Source organism: Apostichopus japonicus, chromosome 9, assembly GCF_037975245.1.
Source record: "Apostichopus japonicus isolate 1M-3 chromosome 9, ASM3797524v1, whole genome shotgun sequence".
NCBI classification, from domain to species: domain Eukaryota; kingdom Metazoa; phylum Echinodermata; class Holothuroidea; order Aspidochirotida; family Stichopodidae; genus Apostichopus; species Apostichopus japonicus.
In genome coordinates, this window is record NC_092569.1 from 37171056 (window position 1) to 37190987 (window position 19932).

Sequence of the window (19932 nt, forward strand, 5' to 3'; positions counted from 1 at the left end):
GGAGGGGCTCCGTCCCTTGATGTGACGAATATAATTTGAGGTTATTGTTATAAGTGACAAGCACTTGTCTTGCCAAACAGTGAAACTCTAAACGTACTTTGCTTTACGATGCGATACTGCTTACCGTTTTATTTAAATTCCATCTTGAACAATATGATCAGGATAAGATTAACCTAACCATAGAATGAAAAGACACATACACACACAATTGCACAAATCTTTTAGTCCAAAATAAATGTTGTAACAAAAATTCACTCAATATCGATATGGAGGAATAGACTGGATTCCAAAACTAAGATCCTTGAAACTGAAGTAAAAAATTTCTACTTGGTTATTTGATTTCTGCTGCTTCTTCTGATCATCGCTTGTTCTTGTTTGACAGAACCTCGTCTTGTGATCAACAGGTATTGAATGTCCTGCTACCACTAACCACTCACTCTCCTCCTTACCACTCCATGGTGCAACCATTCCCCACCTCAGTCTGACCTCATGTTATGAATGTCTTGCTACCTCTACCCACTCACTCTGCTCCTTACCACTCCATGGTGCAACCATTCCCCACCTCAGTCTGACCTCATATTATGAATGTCTTGCTACCACTAACCACTCACTCTGCTCCTTACCACTCCATGGTGCAACCATTCCCCACCTCAGTCTGACCTCATATTATGAATGTCTTCCTACCACTAACCACTCACTCTCCTCCTTACCACTCCATGGTGCAACCATTCCCCACCTCATTCTGACCTCATGTTATGAATGTCCTGCTACCTCTACCCACTCACTCTGCTCCTTACCACTCCATGGTGCAACCATTCCCCACCTCAGTCTGACCTCATATTATGAATGTCTTGCTACCACTAACCACTCACTCTGCTCCTTACCACTCCATGGTGCAACCGTTCCCCACCTCATTCTGACCTCATGTTATGAATGTCCTGCTACCTCTACCCACTCACTCTGCTCCTTACCACTCCATGGTGCAACCATTCCCCACCTCAGTCTGACCTCATATTATGAATGTCCTGCTACCACTAACCACTCACTCTCCTCCTTACCACTCCATGGTGCAACCATTCCCCACCTCAGTCTGACCTCATGTTATGAATGTCTTGCTACCTCTACCCACTCACTCTGCTCCTTACCACTCCATGGTGCAACCATTCCCCACCTCAGTCTGACCTCATATTATGAATGCCCTGCTACCACTAACCACTCACTCTCCTCCTTACCACTCCATGGTGCAACCGTCCCCACCTCAGTCTGACCTCATGTTATGAATGTCCTGCTACCACTAGCCACTCACTCTGCTCCTTACCACTCCATGGTGCAACCATTCCCCACCTCAGTCTGACCTCATGTTATGAATGTCCTGCTACCTCTACCCACTCACTCTGCTCCTTACCACTCCATGGTGCAACCATTCCCCACCTCAGTCTGACCTCATGTTATGAATGTCCTGCTACCTCTACCCACTCACTCTGCTCCTTACCACTCCATGGTGCAACCATTCCCCACCTCAGTCTGACCTCATGTTATGAATGTCCTGCTACCACTAACCACTCACTCTGCTCCTTACCACTCCATGGTGCAACCATTCCCCACCTAAGTCTGACCTCAGTTTCTTAACATCCTGCTACCACTTGCCACTCAAGAAATAAAAGAAATAATGTGAAGGACATTCTGGTATCTTTGAGAGTGACCTGTATTTTTGGGAACGTCAACAGATGGAATGGCTAATTAGGTTGTTTAAGATAACTGAGAGGAAGACAAGCAATTAATAAAGTAGATATTATGTATTTAAGATGGCTACTAGATTACAAATTCTCAATACCTCTTTTATGTAAAGAGTGCATAGAAATAAGATATCTAAGGATTGCCAAAGTCAATGTCTCAACATTTTGGGGAAATGAAAATAATAAAACAAGAAAACAAAAATTCCTTCACAACAGGCAAGATTCTGAATCTCCCTTGTACATCTTCTTACAGTGAAACCACCTTCATTTCTTGACATTCAATCATTTGCTTAGAAACCTCCATTTCGCTGGTTTCTAAAACTGAGTCCAACATTTGAGTGAATAATGGTCATGTGTTAATGGTAGATGATCATTAACAAACCACTGATACATTCCACAGGTCTGATTCCTATCATGCTTAATATACTTTCTTCTTCAAAAGTCATTCGAGATCACCCAAGTTCAAAGTCTAAAAATCTAGAAAAGTATTTACTTCATAAGCAAAGCTTGAATGAACTTCATACATAGTATGTGCATCAAATGTAGTGCTAGAACCCTACTTTTCTTCATAGGGGTCAAAGGTCATTTAAGGTCATCAGAGGCCACTTCTGCAACATATTTCACTCTATACCTTTCAAGCAAAGCTTCTATGAACTTCCATGAACAAATTTGTTGTTTTTTTGAAGAGATCCAAGGCCATTTGAGTTCACAGGTGGTCAAAATCTGAGAACTTTGTAAACTTGACAACTTCATAGGTAAAGCCTGAATGAACTTCATACATGGTGTATGCATCAAGCATAGTAACAGGTCTCTTTAGTTTTCATATAGGCAGGTTATTACAGGTTAGGGACAATATACCTCCTACAGATATATCCCCATCCTACTGTAGGTGGACCATGTACCTCATTACAGACATATCTCCAATCTAGGTGGACCATGTACCTCATACAGATATATCCCCATCATACTGTAGGTGGACCATGTACCTCATACAGACATATCTCCATCATACTGTAGGTGGACCATGTACCTCATACAGATATATCCCCATCATACTGTAGGTGGACCATGTACCTCATACAGACATATCTCCATCCTACTGTAGGTGGACCATGTACCTCATTACAGACATATCTCCATCCTACTGTAGGTGGATAATATACCTCATACAGATATATCCCCATCATACTGTAGGTGGACCATGTACCTCATACAGACATATCTCCAACCTAGGTGGATAATATACCTCATACAGATATATCCCCATCATACTGTAGGTGGACCATGTACCTCATTACAGACATATCTCCATCCTACTGTAGGTGGACCATGTACCTCATTACAGACATATCTCCATCCTACTGTAGGTGGACCATGTACCTCATTACAGACATATCTCCATCCTACTGTAGGTGGACCATGTACCTCATACAGATATATCCCCATCATACTGTAGGTGGACCATGTACCTCATACAGATATATCCCCATCATACTGTAGGTGGACCATGTACCTCATTACAGACATATCTCCATCCTACTGTAGGTGGACCATGTACCTCATTACAGACATATCTCCATCCTACTGTAGGTGGACCATGTACCTCATTACAGACATATCTCCATCCTACTGTAGGTGGACCATGTACCTCATTACAGACATATCTCCATCCTACTGTAGGTGGACCATGTACCTCCTACAGACATATCTCCATCCTACTGTAGGTGGACCATGTACCTCATACAGACATATCTCCATCCTACTGTAGGTGGACCATATACCTCATTACAGACATATCTCCATCCTACTGTAGGTGGACCATGTACCTCATACAGACATATCTCCATCCTACTGTAGGTGGACCATGTACCTCATACAGACATATCTCCATCCTACTGTAGGTGGACCATGTACCTCCTACAGACATATCTCCAATCTAGGTGGATAATATACCTCATACAGATATATCCCCATCATACTGTAGGTGGACCATGTACCTCATACAGATATATCCCCATCATACTGTAGGTGGACCATGTACCTCATACAGACATATCTCCATCCTACTGTAGGTGGACCATGTACCTCATACAGACATATCTCCATCCTACTGTAGGTGGATAATATACCTCATACAGACATATCTCCATCATACTGTAGGTGGACCATGTACCTCATTACAGACATATCTCCATCCTACTGTAGGTGGACCATGTACCTCATTGCAGACATATCTCCATCATACTGTAGGTGGACCATGTACCTCATTACAGACATATCTCCAACCTAGGTGGATAATATACCTCATACAGATATATCTCCATCCTACTGTAGGTGGACCATGTACCTCATTACAGACATATCTCCATCATACTGTAGGTGGACCATGTACCTCATACAGACATATCTCCATCCTACTGTAGGTGGACCATGTACCTCATTACAGACATATCTCCAATCTAGGTGGATAATATACCTCATACAGATATATCTCCATCCTACTGTAGGTGGACCATGTACCTCATTACAGACATATCTCCATCCTACTGTAGGTGGACCATGTACCTCATTACAGACATATCTCCATCATACTGTAGGTGGACCATGTACCTCATACAGACATATCTCCATCCTACTGTAGGTGGACCATGTACCTCATTACAGACATATCTCCAATCTAGGTGGATAATATACCTCATACAGATATATCCCCATCATACTGTAGGTGGACCATGTACCTCATTACAGATATATCTCCAATCTAGGTGGATAATATACCTCATACAGATATATCTCCATCATACTGTAGGTGGACCATGTACCTCATACAGACATATCTCCATCCTACTGTAGGTGGACCATGTACCTCATTACAGACATATCCCCATCATACTGTAGGTGGACCATGTACCTCATACAGACATATCTCCATCCTACTGTAGGTGGATAATATACCTCATACAGATATATCTCCATCCTACTGTAGGTGGACCATGTACCTCATTACAGACATATCTCCATCCTACTGTAGGTGGACCATGTACCTCATTACAGACATATCCCCATCATACTGTAGGTGGACCATGTACCTCATTACAGACATATCTCCATCATACTGTAGGTGGATAATATACCTCATACAGATATATCTCCATCATACTGTAGGTGGACCATGTACCTCATACAGACATATCTCCATCCTACTGTAGGTGGATAATATACCTCATACAGATATATCTCCATCCTACTGTAGGTGGACCATGTACCTCATTACAGACATATCTCCATCCTACTGTAGGTGGACCATGTACCTCATTACAGACATATCTCCATCCTACTGTAGGTGGACCATGTACCTCATTACAGACATATCTCCAATCTAGGTGGACCATGTACTGTAATACTGTAATAGCTAGTAAAGGTTTTTAAAAGTAAGCCCAGGGATAAAGCCCTCAAATAATTAAGGCTGTCTGGACACAGTGAATCTGTGATGTCACAACCATATTCATGTTAAATATGTGGAGGCGGGTGGTAAGTTTGAAATGTCATTTTCTCAACACGTAAATCAGATATGTATATGCTTTGGTGATGTGGGTATTTTCTGGACCATTCTTTAAACAGTGATATTCTAAGTTTCCTTCTTACTAAAGGAACAGGCTACAACTATTCACTTGTATAATAAATGTTTGAACTATTGACCTTTAAAGCAGATATTTCAGGTATTTTGAGTTTTAAGATGATATCGCTGCTCAAACCATACAACAGTTGCTTCATCAGCCTTCACTGGTGAAGTTTCATTCCAAACAATGAGGTCGGAATTATTGAACTTTTGCTTTAAGATGTGGTTAATACTGTATTACATGATATATTGCATGTACATGATACATTGGTTTAAGGTACTAGATTATCCATTGCCCTGAACCATGTCAATGTGATCCTACATCATGGTATTGTGTACACATCTGCAGTAGCCAAAACAGATCCAGTGGCCAACTTTGTTTTAACACATCTTTACAGCCACCTCATGTACAAACCATGAAGTCCTATATGCCCCTATCAGCCACCTCATGTACAAACCATGAAGTCCTATATGCCCCTACCAGCCACCTCATGTACAAACCATGAAGTCCTATATGCCCCTACCAGCCACCTCATGTACAAACCATGAAGTCCTATATGCCCCTACCAGCCACCTCATGTACAAACCATGAAGTCCTATATGCCCCTACCTGCCACCTCATGTACAAACCATGAAGTCCTATATGCCCCTACCAGCCACCTCATGTACAAACCATGAAGTCCTATATGCCCCTACCTGCCACCTCATGTACAAAGCATGAAGTCCTATATGCCCCTACCTGCCACCTCATGTACAAACCATGAAGTCCTACATGCCCCTACCTGCCACCTCATGTACAAACCATGAAGTCCTATATGCCCCTACCAGCCACCTCATGTACAAACCATGAAGTCCAATATACCCCTACCAGCCACCTCATGTACAAACCATGAAGTCCTATATGCCCCTTCCTGCCACCTCATGTACAAACCATGAAGTCCTATATGCCCCTACCTGCCACCTCATGTACAAACCATGAAGTCCTATATGCCCCTACCTGCCACCTCATGTACAAACCATGAAGTCATATATGCCCCTACCAGGCACCTCATGTACAAACCATGAAGTCCTATATGCCCCTACCAGACACCTCATGTACAAACCATGAAGTCCTATATGCCCCTGCTGCCCACCTCATGTACAAACCATGAAGTCCTATATGCCCCTACCAGCCACCTCATGTACAAACCATGAAGTCCTATATGCCCCTACCTGCCACCTCATGTACAAACCATGAAGTCCTATATGCCCCTGCTACCCACCTCATGTACAAACCATGAAGTCCTATATGTCCCTGCTACCCACCTCATGTACAAACCATGAAGTCCTATATGCCCCTACCTGCCACCTCATGTACAAACCATGAAGTCCTATATGCCCCTGCTACCCACCTCATGTACAAACCATGAAGTCCTATATGCCCCTGCTACCCACCTCATGTACAAACCATGAAGTCCTATATGCCCCTACCAGCCACCTCATGTACAAACCATGAAGTCCTATATGCCCCTACCAGGCACCTCATGTACAAACCATGAAGTCCTATATGCCCCTGCTGCCCACCTCATGTACAAACTCTGTACATTTGACCCTTCCTATTCTTTAAGCATGTACATCATCCTAGTCTCCTTCACCTTTATTATTATTATGTCAAACATATCACATGTCTGTACTTGACCAATCATCATCCTCAGATTGTCTTATATATGTCTGCAGCTCACAGACTAATGGAAGCTAGTCAGTTCAATTCATTGTTCTCTGCCAATGGCTCCTTATCAGATTTCTGTACATCCCGTGGCACTGACATAGCTTGGTCTGCTGAATTCAATCAAATCTTCTCTTTTCCTTCCATCCCATGTACTACTGGAAGCAAGTCCACTGATTTCTTTCTTCCCTCCTTAAGACTCCCAAACACATCCACTACTAGAATTGAATCCTTTGAACTCTTTGTATTCTTCATGAACCAAGTCAAGTCACAGGCCTTTTACTGTTATACTCCCTTATACCTTCTGGACCAGTGGAAGTTCTTGCATATTTCTGCAGCAATGCTCCAATCTTTAATTTATCTTCTGCTAAATTTCTGAAAAAGAAATATCCATCTGGTTGAACACAAACATTAAATCATAACTTTCAAGTTTAAACACATAAATTTAGAAGAAAAATCAGTCAAACATTGCTATAGAAAGAAGGAATATAATGGAATAACTACATTCATGAACGAGGTACGGTTGACTAACCCTACATGCAACAGTCCCAGATTACTTACTCAATGCAGCGATAATATGAAGTGGTATAATGCCATGTAATGTACAAATGAAAACCAAAGAATCCCAGATTACTTACTCAATGTAGGGATAAATGAAGGAATCCCAGATTACTTACTCAATGTAGGGATAAATGAAGGAATCCCAGATTACTTACTCAATGTAGGGATAAATGAAGGGATCCCAGATTACTTACTCAATGTAGGGATAAATGAAGGAATCCCAGATTACTTACTCAATGTAGGGATAAATGAAGGAATCCCAGATTACTTACTCAATGTAGGGATAAATGAAGGAATCCCAGATTACTTACTCAATGTAGGGATAAATGAAGGAATCCCAGATTACTTACTCAATGTAGGGATAAATAAAGGAATCCCAGATTACTTACTCAATGTAGGGATAAATGAAGGAATCCCAGATTACTTACTCAATGTAGGGGTAAATGAAGGAATCCCAGATTACTTACTCAATGTAGGGATAAATGAAGGAATCCCAGATTACTTATTCAATGTAGGGATAAATGAAGGAATCCCAGATTACTTACTCAATGTAGGGATAAATGTCATCCATTGTCCAGCGATCCTTGATCTTAAATAAATAGTTGAACCTGTGAGATGACAAACATATTTGTCTCTTTTATTTTGCTTCATTATTATGCAAAGCCAGCAAGCATGTGTCATATGTCCCATTATAAATGAACAAGTACTTGGAGTGCACACAGAAATACATGAAAGAGACTGATGGCACATGATTAAATGATTAAAGGGCACCAGCTTTCTGTTTAATGTTTCTTAGAATGTACTTAGAATTAATCCTCTGATACCAAAGCTTCAGGTGCTAGAGATTACAAGATACAATGGGAAGCTATTTTCCTGCTATCTTACAGACTAGTTGACTGACACTTTAAGTAGGTGAATAAAAAATGTACTGCTAGCACTATCAAACATTCAACTGATGCATTGTTGCCATCAGTAAGGGGTTTTTCAAGCCCTGTTAACCTATAATTTCACAAAAACTATCAACTATTAAAAGCTCTGCAGACTGTAAGCCATTTACCACTAAATTCATATGAAATATCTTTGGAAGGTTAATAAATATAAACTAGAGCACCAATGGTGCAGAAGCTCATACCTTTTCGAGCTTAAAAATGTAGGGCCCACAAAACTTTATGGCCCACCAAATTTCAGGCCATTTTCAGATTCCACCAATTTTGGGCCCATGAGGGATAACCCCCCCCCCCTCCGTTAGCAGAATACTGGCCACACACCACTGGCTATAATTCCTATTTTCCCCCTTTAAATCCTGTTTTACCCACTCTCTCAAACAATACCACTGACCTACCCTTTTAAACTTTCTCCCCTCTACCTGAGCAGACCTGAATCACTCCTTGCCAAAATTTTGGTTGGCTGCCTACATATCCCAGGCTCAAAGACTTCTAAGAATCGGCAAGTGCTGATTGGCTATTGGGCTCTCATGCTTACAGTTCAACAGTTAATAACAACTCCCAGTCCTGCTTTAATTCCACTAACAGCCTCTGCAGAGCTTAACCACAAATGTAAACAAACACTGCAGAGACTGGGAGACAAATTAAAGGAGCTTCGGCAAAAGGTGAAGGCTCAGATTTTTTTAAACAATGGGGATTAATTGTAATTAATTAACTTTTGATCAAAAATTATTAGGCATCATCTTATTCATACACAATCCAACAATCATCAGTTCAACTTTGAATATGATCCATCAAAATCTTGAGGAGATTGAGATATTCGAAAATATTACAAAGAATGACCCCTGATGACCCCCTAAATGACATTTGACCTCAATTTTCCGAACACCCCTCATAACCCTCATCCCGAGGAACGTTGTGACCAAGTTTAATTATAACTGGCCATACACTGTATGAACAGGAGCAATTTGAAAATATAGGGCCGAGGCCTGGGCCACAAAAGACCCCTAGTTGATCTTTGATCTCAAATTCATGAACACCCTGAAGGTAAAACTTCCATAGTACTATCGTGACAAACCCTCAACATTGTACCATGGAATCTGTAGGAGAAGAAGCATTTTGCGTATTTCTACAAAATGGCCCATTACGTCCCACAGGTGACCTTTGACCCCAAATTTCGGACCATCTCTGATGGCCCTATACCCAATGATCCTTGCGTCCAAGTTTCATGAAATTCCATCAAACACTGTGTGAGTGGGAGCGGTTTTACCAATTGTTGACGGATAGAGTGATAGACGCCGCACTGTAACAATAGCTCACACCAGCATGAGCTAAAAACTACATTGGGCCAATCAATTTGAAACAACCAACATCTATGTCTCAAACAGTTTGTGGTGAATGAAATGTTTACAAAATATTCAACTAAGTTCTTTGTTATCTTTCACTGACTAAAGCCTTTATGCCCATTCACTCCAAAAATTAGAATAGCTTTGCAATTAAATACTTTGCAGCCAGAACAAAGGATAAAAGAAAAAAAAATTCCTCCTCCACTCACCTTTCTCTTTCATTTTCTGGAAGCGATGTTGCTTTGAAAAGGGAAACCACTTGCGGTTTGCTTGCTCGATCAACGAGGGCCAGGCCCTGAGAATCAGAAAATCAGATCAATTCATACAGCCTTGACTAGGTACCTTCATGACTAATGTTATGCATGAAGAATTCTACCCTGACTGGATATCTACACTGAATGGATATCTCTGAGTGGATATCTACACTGACTGGATATCTACACTGAGTGGATATCTACACTGAATGGATATACACTGAGTGGATATCCACACTGAATGGGTGTCTACACTGAATGGATATCTACACTGAGTGGATATCTACACTGAATGGATATACACTGAGTGGATATCCACACTGAATGGGTGTCTACACTGAATGGATATCTACACTGAGTGGATATCCACACTGAATGGATATCTACACTGACTGGTTGTCTACACTGAGTGGATATCTACACTGAATGGATATCCACACTGAGTGTATATCCACACTGGTATATCTACATCTTTCCATTGTATTAGTAGTGAATTGCAAGAACGTCCATGTCCTGAGTCTGACTGTCCACTACATTACAATGTACACTACAAATTGCATCACCAATCATACACATTGTTACATGTATTGTAATTTAGTAAACCTACATGATTGTAGTTACATTAAATGTACTTTAGTAGTTCACTTAGGTTTGACTATAAAGTCAAATACACAGACTGTTAACTCTGTTCCTCAGATCATGGAGCTATAAACCTGGGTTTATAGCTCCATGCTCAGATGCAACACAAAACTCAATGGTAAAACAAGATGTTGATGGCTTCAAATGACGACAGTTTACAAATTTGTCAAGGACAAATGATATTGAATTCCATCCAAGGATACTCTATTGTTAATAAGAAGTTAGAAGGGAATGCTTGGGTTGAGCATGGAACTATAACCGATTATAGCTCCATGGGTTGAGTGATAAGATTTTATAACACAACAGACTGAAATGAAGGCCTGCACTCAGGAGCTGACATCATCATCTCTCAAAGCCTTAAAGGAGCATTCCAGAGTCTTAGCATATTTTAAAGAAAACCTCAAAAGCTATAGAAATATTACTAGAAACTGATGTACAACATATCAAGACTAAGCTTCAGCCTAACGTAGTAACACTGGCAACATATCAAGACTAAGCTTCAGCCTAACGTAGTAACACTGGCATACCTTAAAGGGTCATTCCATATCAAATCACCAAATTTTGGAGTATTTTGTAGTTCCACATCTTTTACAAATTCCAAAATTTATTGTTTGATTGGAACACCATGAAATAAGCATATTCTGAAATTTCTGTTGCATTGCTTCAAAATTGGCCAATTTATCATACTTTGAAATTCCGCAATTTGTCGCCACCCTGGCATTTTCTTGACTTTTGAAGTCTCATTTCTCAGCGGTTAAACATCCTACTACCTTTCTATTACAGATGCCTATAGAGTCCATCCCATAGAACAGGAATACAAACAATTAGGCTACAAAAACATAGTCTTGTGTAGTTAGGTCAACTTAAAAATGTCAAAATATTCAACAACAAAAAAATTACTACAAAATGTGCTATTTTTAGTGATAAATTGCTCCTAAACCATTGCTTCAGTGTACTTGATTCTTTCAGAGGTAATTATGTCTAGTACAAAACAATACAAAATAATGATTACAATGCTTTCCTATAATATATTTGCAAGTTGTGCAGCTCTAAAGTTGCTATTTCATGCTGCGAATCAGCATGAGGAAGGAGTTTTATGCAATTTTTTAAACCATGTTAGAGCTGTCAGGATTTTACACTTGAATAATAAGTATAAAGTTCTTACCCCTTAACAAATTTCAGGGTTGTAGCTTTTCTCGATATTAATTTATGAAGTTGTTAAGTTGATTGGATGTACAAAAGAGGTCGTCTTATTTTTGAGTGACACTCTAACACTGACATACCTTACTGTACATTTTACTGAGTGGCACTCTAACACTGACAAACCTTACATTTTACTGAGTGACACTCTTACACTGACATACATTTACATTTTACTGAGTGACACTCTAACACTGGAATACATAACATTTTACTGAGTGGCACTCTAACACTGGCATACATAACATTCTACTGAACTTGTGACATGCTAACACTGGCCTACATTATGTTTACTGAGTGGCACTCTAACACTGGCATACATAACATTTTACTGAGTGACACTCTAACACTGAAATGTACATTTTACTGAACTTGTGACATGCTAACACTGACATACCTTACATTTTACTGAGTGACACTCTAACACTGACATACATTTACATTTTACTGAGTGACACTCTAACACTGACATACATTTACATTTTACTGAGTGACACTCTAACTCTGACATACATTTACATTTTACTGAGTGACACTCTAACACTGACATACATTACATTTTACTGAACTTGTGACATGCTAACACTGGCATACATTATGTTTACTGAGTGACACTCTAACACTGACATACAGTACATTACATTTTACAGAGTGACACTCTAACACTGGCATACATAACATTTTACTGAACTTGTGACATGCTAACACTGGCATACATTATGTTTACTGAGTGACACGCTAACACTGGCATACATAACATTCTACTGAGTGACACTTCAAACTGCTAATAATATATTTGCCCATAGTTACCTTTAATTGATCTTCATGAGTGCTCATTCCATCTGGAACACTTTGTTGCCAAACTTGAAGAAATTCTGATAAATTAAACTGTAAAAAAAGAAGAATTTCAAGTAGATTCATTTCCATCATATTTACTTTCTTGTAATGACATTAAACCTTTAAGTGCATTAATAAAACAAAACTGAGGAACAAAGCAATATCCTAAAAGATGACATAATATAGTGTTGAATGTAAACCTATGTCATACCAATCCAACCATCTATCCTGAATGTATTTAACTGCAGTCTAAAAATGATCAAATTATTGCCAATGATTGCAGTTCACATATCATCTAGGGATAGCCGATGAGTGTTGGCATGTGAACATTGGAATAACTGCATGATAAACACCCCCACTGAAGCTCTAATGAAACAGTTCACAAGATAAGAATTCAATAACAGGCAATCACAACATGAAGAGTGGCTGTACAAACATCAATTATAAAGTTCACAAGAATTCACTCACTAACAGGCAATCACAACATGAAGAGTGGCTGTACAAACATCAATTATAAAGTTCACAAGAATTCACTCACTAACAGGCAATCACAACATGAAGAGTGGCTGTACAAACATCAATTATAAAGTTCACAAGAATTCACTCATTTGTCAGTATGCTTTAACAACATTTCTGCAAACATCCTACATCAGACATAGAGGCCTACCTTGTCAGTATGCTTTAACAACATTTCTGCATACATCCTACATCAGACATAGAGGCCTACCTGGTCAGTATGCTTTAACAACATTTCTGCATACATCCTACATCAGACATAGAGGCCTACCTTGTCAGTATGCTTTAACAACATTTCTGCATACATCCTACATCAGACATAGAGGCCTACCTGGTCAGTATGCTTTAACAACATTTCTGCAAACATCCTACATTAGTCATAGAGGCCTACCTTGTCAGTATGCTTTAACAACATTTCTGCATACATCCTACATCAGACATAGAGGCCTACCTTGTCAGTATGCTTTAACAACATTTCTGCATACATCCTACATCAGATATAGAGGCCTACCTGGTCAGTATGCTTTAACAACATTTCTGCAAACATCCTACATTAGTCATAGAGGCCTACCTTGGCAGTATGCTTTAACAACATTTCTTCATACATCCTACATCAGACATAGAGCCTAGCTTGTCAGTATGCTTTAACAACATTTCTGCAAACATCCTACATCAGTCATAGAGGCCTACCTTGTCAGTATGCTTAAACAACATTTCTGCAAACATCCTACATTAGTCATAGAGGCCTACCTTGTCAGTATGCTTTAACAACATTTCTTCATACATCCTACATCAGACATAGAGGCCTAGCTTGTCAGTATGCTTTAACAACATTTCTGCAAACATCCTACATCAGTCATAGAGGCCTACCTTGTCAGTATGCTTTAACAACATTTCTGCAAACATCCTACATTAGTCAGAGAGGCCTACCTTGTCAGTATGCTTTAACAACATTTCTGCATACATCCTACATTAGTCATAGAGGCCTACCTTGTCAGTATGCTTTAACAACATTTCTGCAAACATCCTACATCAGTCATAGAGGCCTACCTTGTCAGTATGCTTTAACAACATTTCTGCATACATCCTACATCAGACATAGAGGCCTACCTTGTCAGTATGCTTTAACAACATTTCTGCATACATCCTACATCAGACATAGAGGCCTACCTTGTCAGTATGCTTTAACAACATTTCTGCAAACATCCTACATCAGTCATAGAGGCCTACCTTGTCAGTATGCTTTAACAACATTTCTGTATACATCCTACATCAGTCATAGAGGCCTACCTGGTCAGTATGCTTTAACAACATTTCTGCATACATCCTACATCAGTCATAGAGGCCTAGCTTGTCAGTATGCTTTAACAACATTTCTTCAAACATCCTACATCAGACATAGAGGCCTACCTTGTCAGTATGCTTTAACAACATTTCTTCATACATCCTACATCAGTCATAGAGGCCTACCTTGTCAGTATGCTTAAACAACATTTCTGCAAACATCCTACATTAGTCATAGAGGCCTACCTTGTCAGTATGCTTTAACAACATTTCTTCATACATCCTACATCAGACATAGAGGCCTAGCTTGTCAGTATGCTTTAACAACATTTCTGCAAACATCCTACATTAGTCATAGAGGCCTACCTTGTCAGTATGCTCTAACAACATTTCTGCAAACATCCTACATCAGTCATAGAGGCCTACCTTGTCAGTATGCTTTAACAACATTTCTGCATACATCCTACATCAGACATAGAGGCCTAGCTTGTCAGTATGCTTTAACAACATTTCTTCATACATCCTACATCAGACATAGAGGCCTAGCTTGTCAGTATGCTTTAACAACATTTCTGTATACATCCTACATCAGTCATAGAGGCCTACCTGGTCAGTATGCTTTAACAACATTTCTTCAAACATCCTACATCAGACATAGAGGCCTACCTGGTCAGTATGCTTTAACAACATTTCTGCAAACATCCTACATCAGTCATAGAGGCCTACCTTGTCAGTATGCTTTAACAACATTTCTTCATACATCCTACATCAGACATAGAGGCCTACATTGTCAGTATGCTTTAACAACATTTCTTAATACATCCTACATCAGACATAGAGGCCTACCTGGTCAGTATGCTTTAACAACATTTCTGCAAACATCCTACATCAGTCATAGAGGCCTACCTTGTCAGTATGCTTTAACAACATTTCTGCAAACATCCTACATTAGTCATAGAGGCCTACCTTGTCAGTATGCTTTAACAACATTTCTTCATACATCCTACATCAGACATAGAGGCCTAGCTTGTCAGTATGCTTTAACAACATTTCTGCAAACATCCTACATCAGTCATAGAGGCCTACCTTGTCAGTATGCTTTAACAACATTTCTGCATACATCCTACATCAGACATAGAGGCCTACCTGGTCAGTATGCTTTAACAACATTTCTGCATACATCCTACATCAGTCATAGAGGCCTAGCTTGTCAGTATGCTTTAACAACATTTCTGCATACATCCTACATCAGACATAGAGGCCTAGCTTGTCAGTATGCTTTAACAACATTTCTGCAAACATCCTACATCAGTCATAGAGGCCTACCTTGTCAGTATGCTTTAACAACATTTCTGCAAACATCCTACATTAGTCATAGAGGCCTACCTTGTCAGTATGCTTTAACAACATTTCTTCATACATCCTACATCAGACATAGAGGCCTAGCTTGTCAGTATGCTTTAACAACATTTCTGCAAACATCCTACATCAGTCATAGAGGCCTACCTTGTCAGTATGCTTTAACAACATTTCTGCAAACATCCTACATCAGACATAGAGGCCTACCTTGTCAGTATGCTTTAACAACATTTCTGTATACATCCTACATCAGACATAGAGGCCTAGCTTGTCAGTATGCTTTAACAACATTTCTTCATACATCCTACATCAGACATAGAGGCCTACATTGTCAGTATGCTTTAACAACATTTCTTCATACATCCTACATCAGACATAGAGGCCTAGCTTGTCAGTATGCTTTAACAACATTTCTGCAAACATCCTACATCAGTCATAGAGGCCTACCTTGTCAGTATGCTTTAACAACATTTCTGCAAACATCCTACATTAGTCATAGAGGCCTACCTTGTCAGTATGCTTTAACAACATTTCTTCATACATCCTACATCAGACATAGAGGCCTAGCTTGTCAGTATGCTTTAACAACATTTCTGCAAACATCCTACATCAGTCATAGAGGCCTACCTTGTCAGTATGCTTTAACAACATTTCTGCAAACATCCTACATCAGTCATAGAGGCCTACCTTGTCAGTATGCTTTAACAACATTTCTGCAAACATCCTACATCAGTCATAGAGGCCTACCTTGTCAGTATGCTTTAACAACATTTCTGCAAACATCCTACATCAGTCATAGAGGCCTACCTTGTCAGTATGCTTTAACAACATTTCTGCAAACATCCTACATCAGTCATAGAGGCCTACCTTGTCAGTATGATTTAACAACATTTCTGCAAACATCCTACATCAGTCATAGAGGCCTACCTTGTCAGTATGCTTTAACAACATTTCTGCAAACATCCTACATCAGTCATAGAGGCCTACCTTGTCAGTTTGCTTTAACAACATTTCTGCATACATCCTACATCAGACATAGAGGCCTACCTTGTCAGTATGCTTTAACAACATTTCTGCAAACATCCTACATCAGTCATAGAGGCCTACCTTGTCAGTATGCTTTAACAACATTTCTGCAAACATCCTACATCAGTCATAGAGGCCTACCTGGTCAGTATGCTTTAACAACATTTCTGTATACATCCTACATCAGACATAGAGGCCTACCTTGTCAGTATGCTTTAACAACATTTCTTCAAACATCCTACATCAGACATAGAGGCCTACCTGGTCAGTACGCTTTAACAACATTTCTTCAAACATCCTACATCAGACATAGAGGCCTAGTTTGTCAGTATGCTTTAACAACATTTCTTCATACATCCTACATCAGACATAGAGGCCTACATTGTCAGTATGCTTTAACAACATTTCTGCAAACATCCTACATCAGTCATAGAGGCCTACCTTGTCAGTATGCTTTAACAACATTTCTGCATACATCCTACATCAGACATAGAGGCCTACCTTGTCAGTATGCTTTAACAACATTTCTGCAAACATCCTACATCAGACATAGAGGCCTAGCTTGTCAGTATGCTTTAACAACATTTCTGCATACATCCTACATTAGTCATAGAGGCCTACCTGGTCAGTATGCTTTAACAACATTTCTGTATACATCCTACATCAGACATAGAGGCCTAGCTTGTCAGTATGCTTTAACAACATTTCTGCAAACATCCTACATCAGTCATAGAGGCCTACCTTGTCAGTATGCTTTAACAACATTTCTGCATACATCCTACATCAGACATAGAGGCCTAGCTTGTCAGTATGCTTTAACAACATTTCTGCATACATCCTACATCAGTCATAGAGGCCTACCTTGTCAGTATGCTTTAACAACATTTCTGCAAACATCCTACATCAGTCATAGAGGCCTACCTTGTCAGTATGCTTTAACAACATTTCTTCAAACATCCTACATCAGACATAGAGGCCTAGCTTGTCAGTATGCTTTAACAACATTTCTGCAAACATCCTACATCAGTCATAGAGGCCTACCTTGTCAGTATGCTTTAACAACATTTCTGCAAACATCCTACATCAGTCATAGAGGCCTAGCTTGTTAGTATGCTTTAACAACATTTCTGCAAACATCCTACATCAGTCATAGAGGCCTACCTTGTCAGTATGCTTTAACAACATTTCTGCAAACATCCTACATCAGTCATAGAGGCCTACCTTGTCAGTATGCTTTAACAACATTTCTGTATACATCCTACATCAGACATAGAGGCCTACCTGGTCAGTATGCTTTAACAACATTTCTGCAAACATCCTACATCAGTCATAGAGGCCTACCTTGTCAGTATGCTTTAACAACATTTCTGCAAACATCCTACATCAGTCATAGAGGCCTACCTGGTCAGTATGTTTTAACAACATTTCTTCATACATCCTACATCAGACATAGAGGCCTACCTGGTCAGTATGCTTTAACAACATTTCTTCATACATCCTACATCAGACATAGAGGCCTACCTTGTCAGTTTGCCTTAACAACATTTCTGCATACATCCTACATCAGACATAGAGGCCTACCTGGTCAGTATGCTTTAACAACATTTCTTCATACATCCTACATCAGACATAGAGGCCTACCTTGTCAGTATGCTTTAACAACATTTCTGCATACATCCTACATCAGACATAGAGGCCTACCTTGTCAGTATGCTTTAACAACATTTCTGCAAACATCCTACATCAGTCATAGAGGCCTACCTTGTCAGTATGCTTTAACAACATTTCTGCATACATCCTACATCAGACATAGAGGCCTACCTGGTCAGTATGCTTTAACAACATTTCTGCAAACATCCTACATTAGTCATAGAGGCCTACCTTGTCAGTATGCTTTAACAACATTTCTGCATACATCCTACATCAGACATAGAGGCCTACCTGGTCAGTATGCTTTAACAACATTTCTGCAAACATCCTACATTAGTCATAGAGGCCTACCTGGTCAGTATGCTTTAACAACATTTCTGCAAACATCCTACATTAGTCATAGAGGCCTACCTGGTCAGTATGCTTTAACAACATTTCTGCAAACATCCTACATCAGTCATAGAGGCCTACCTTGTCAGTATCCTTTAACAACATTTCTGCAAACATCCTACATCAGTCATAGAGGCCTACCTTGTCAGTATGCTTTAACAACATTTCTGCAAACATCCTACATTAGTCATAGAGGCCTACCTGGTCAGTATGCTTTAACAACATTTCTGCATACATCCTACATCAGACATAGAGGCCTACCTTGTCAGTATGCTTTAACAACATTTCTGCATACATCCTACATCAGACATAGAGGCCTACCTGGTCAGTATGCTTTAACAACATTTCTGCATACATCCTACATCAGTCATAGAGGCCTACCTTGTCAGTATGCTTTAACAACATTTCTGCAAACATCCTACATCAGTCATAGAGGCCTACCTTGTCAGTATGCTTTAACAACATTTCTGCAAACATCCTACATTAGTCATAGAGGCCTACCTGGTCAGTATGCTTTAACAACATTTCTGCATACATCCTACATCAGACATAGAGGCCTACCTTGTCAGTATGCTTTAACAACATTTCTGCATACACAAGGGCGTAGGAACCGGGGGGGCTGGGGGGGCGCCAGCCCCCCCAGTGAAAAATGTGGAGGGGCGGAAGTATCATTCCGCCCCCCCGCTCCGCAAGTCAGAAAACCCCTTTTTCATTTCCAAATGAGAAAAAAATCTCATTTGGAGCACCAAATTGCATCTAAGGCCAGGTGAAAATACAAAATTAAGTTTACAAAATGGAGTGGGTGTTGAAGTGTGCTATATTGCAACAAATTGCATCTGAGGCCACCTGGAAATGCAAAAAATTCC

At 39.9% G+C, this 19932-nt stretch overlaps 1 protein-coding gene across 10 annotated transcripts in view; it reads right to left on the reverse strand.

Moving 5' to 3' along the window:
- Positions 1-203: 203 nt before the first annotated feature.
- LOC139973478 (sister chromatid cohesion protein DCC1-like) overlaps positions 204-19932 on the reverse strand; it is a 48360-nt gene continuing 28631 nt past the window's right edge. The window contains exons 8-13 of one of the 10 annotated variants that reach the window (XM_071980192.1): positions 12815-12892; positions 10121-10206; positions 8167-8229; positions 6790-7435; positions 3430-6574; positions 204-2594 (exon numbers count right to left, since the gene is read on the reverse strand). In XM_071980192.1, coding sequence (XP_071836293.1) covers positions 7324-7435; positions 8167-8229; positions 10121-10206; positions 12815-12892 — 339 coding nt within the window. In that variant the 3' untranslated portion in view covers positions 204-2594; positions 3430-6574; positions 6790-7323. Of the gene's footprint in view, positions 2595-2943; positions 3385-3429; positions 7436-8166; positions 8230-10120; positions 10207-12814; positions 12893-19932 lie in introns of all 10 variants that reach the window. The other 9 variants (XM_071980191.1, XM_071980189.1, XM_071980188.1 and 6 more) reach the window with 9 other exon arrangements.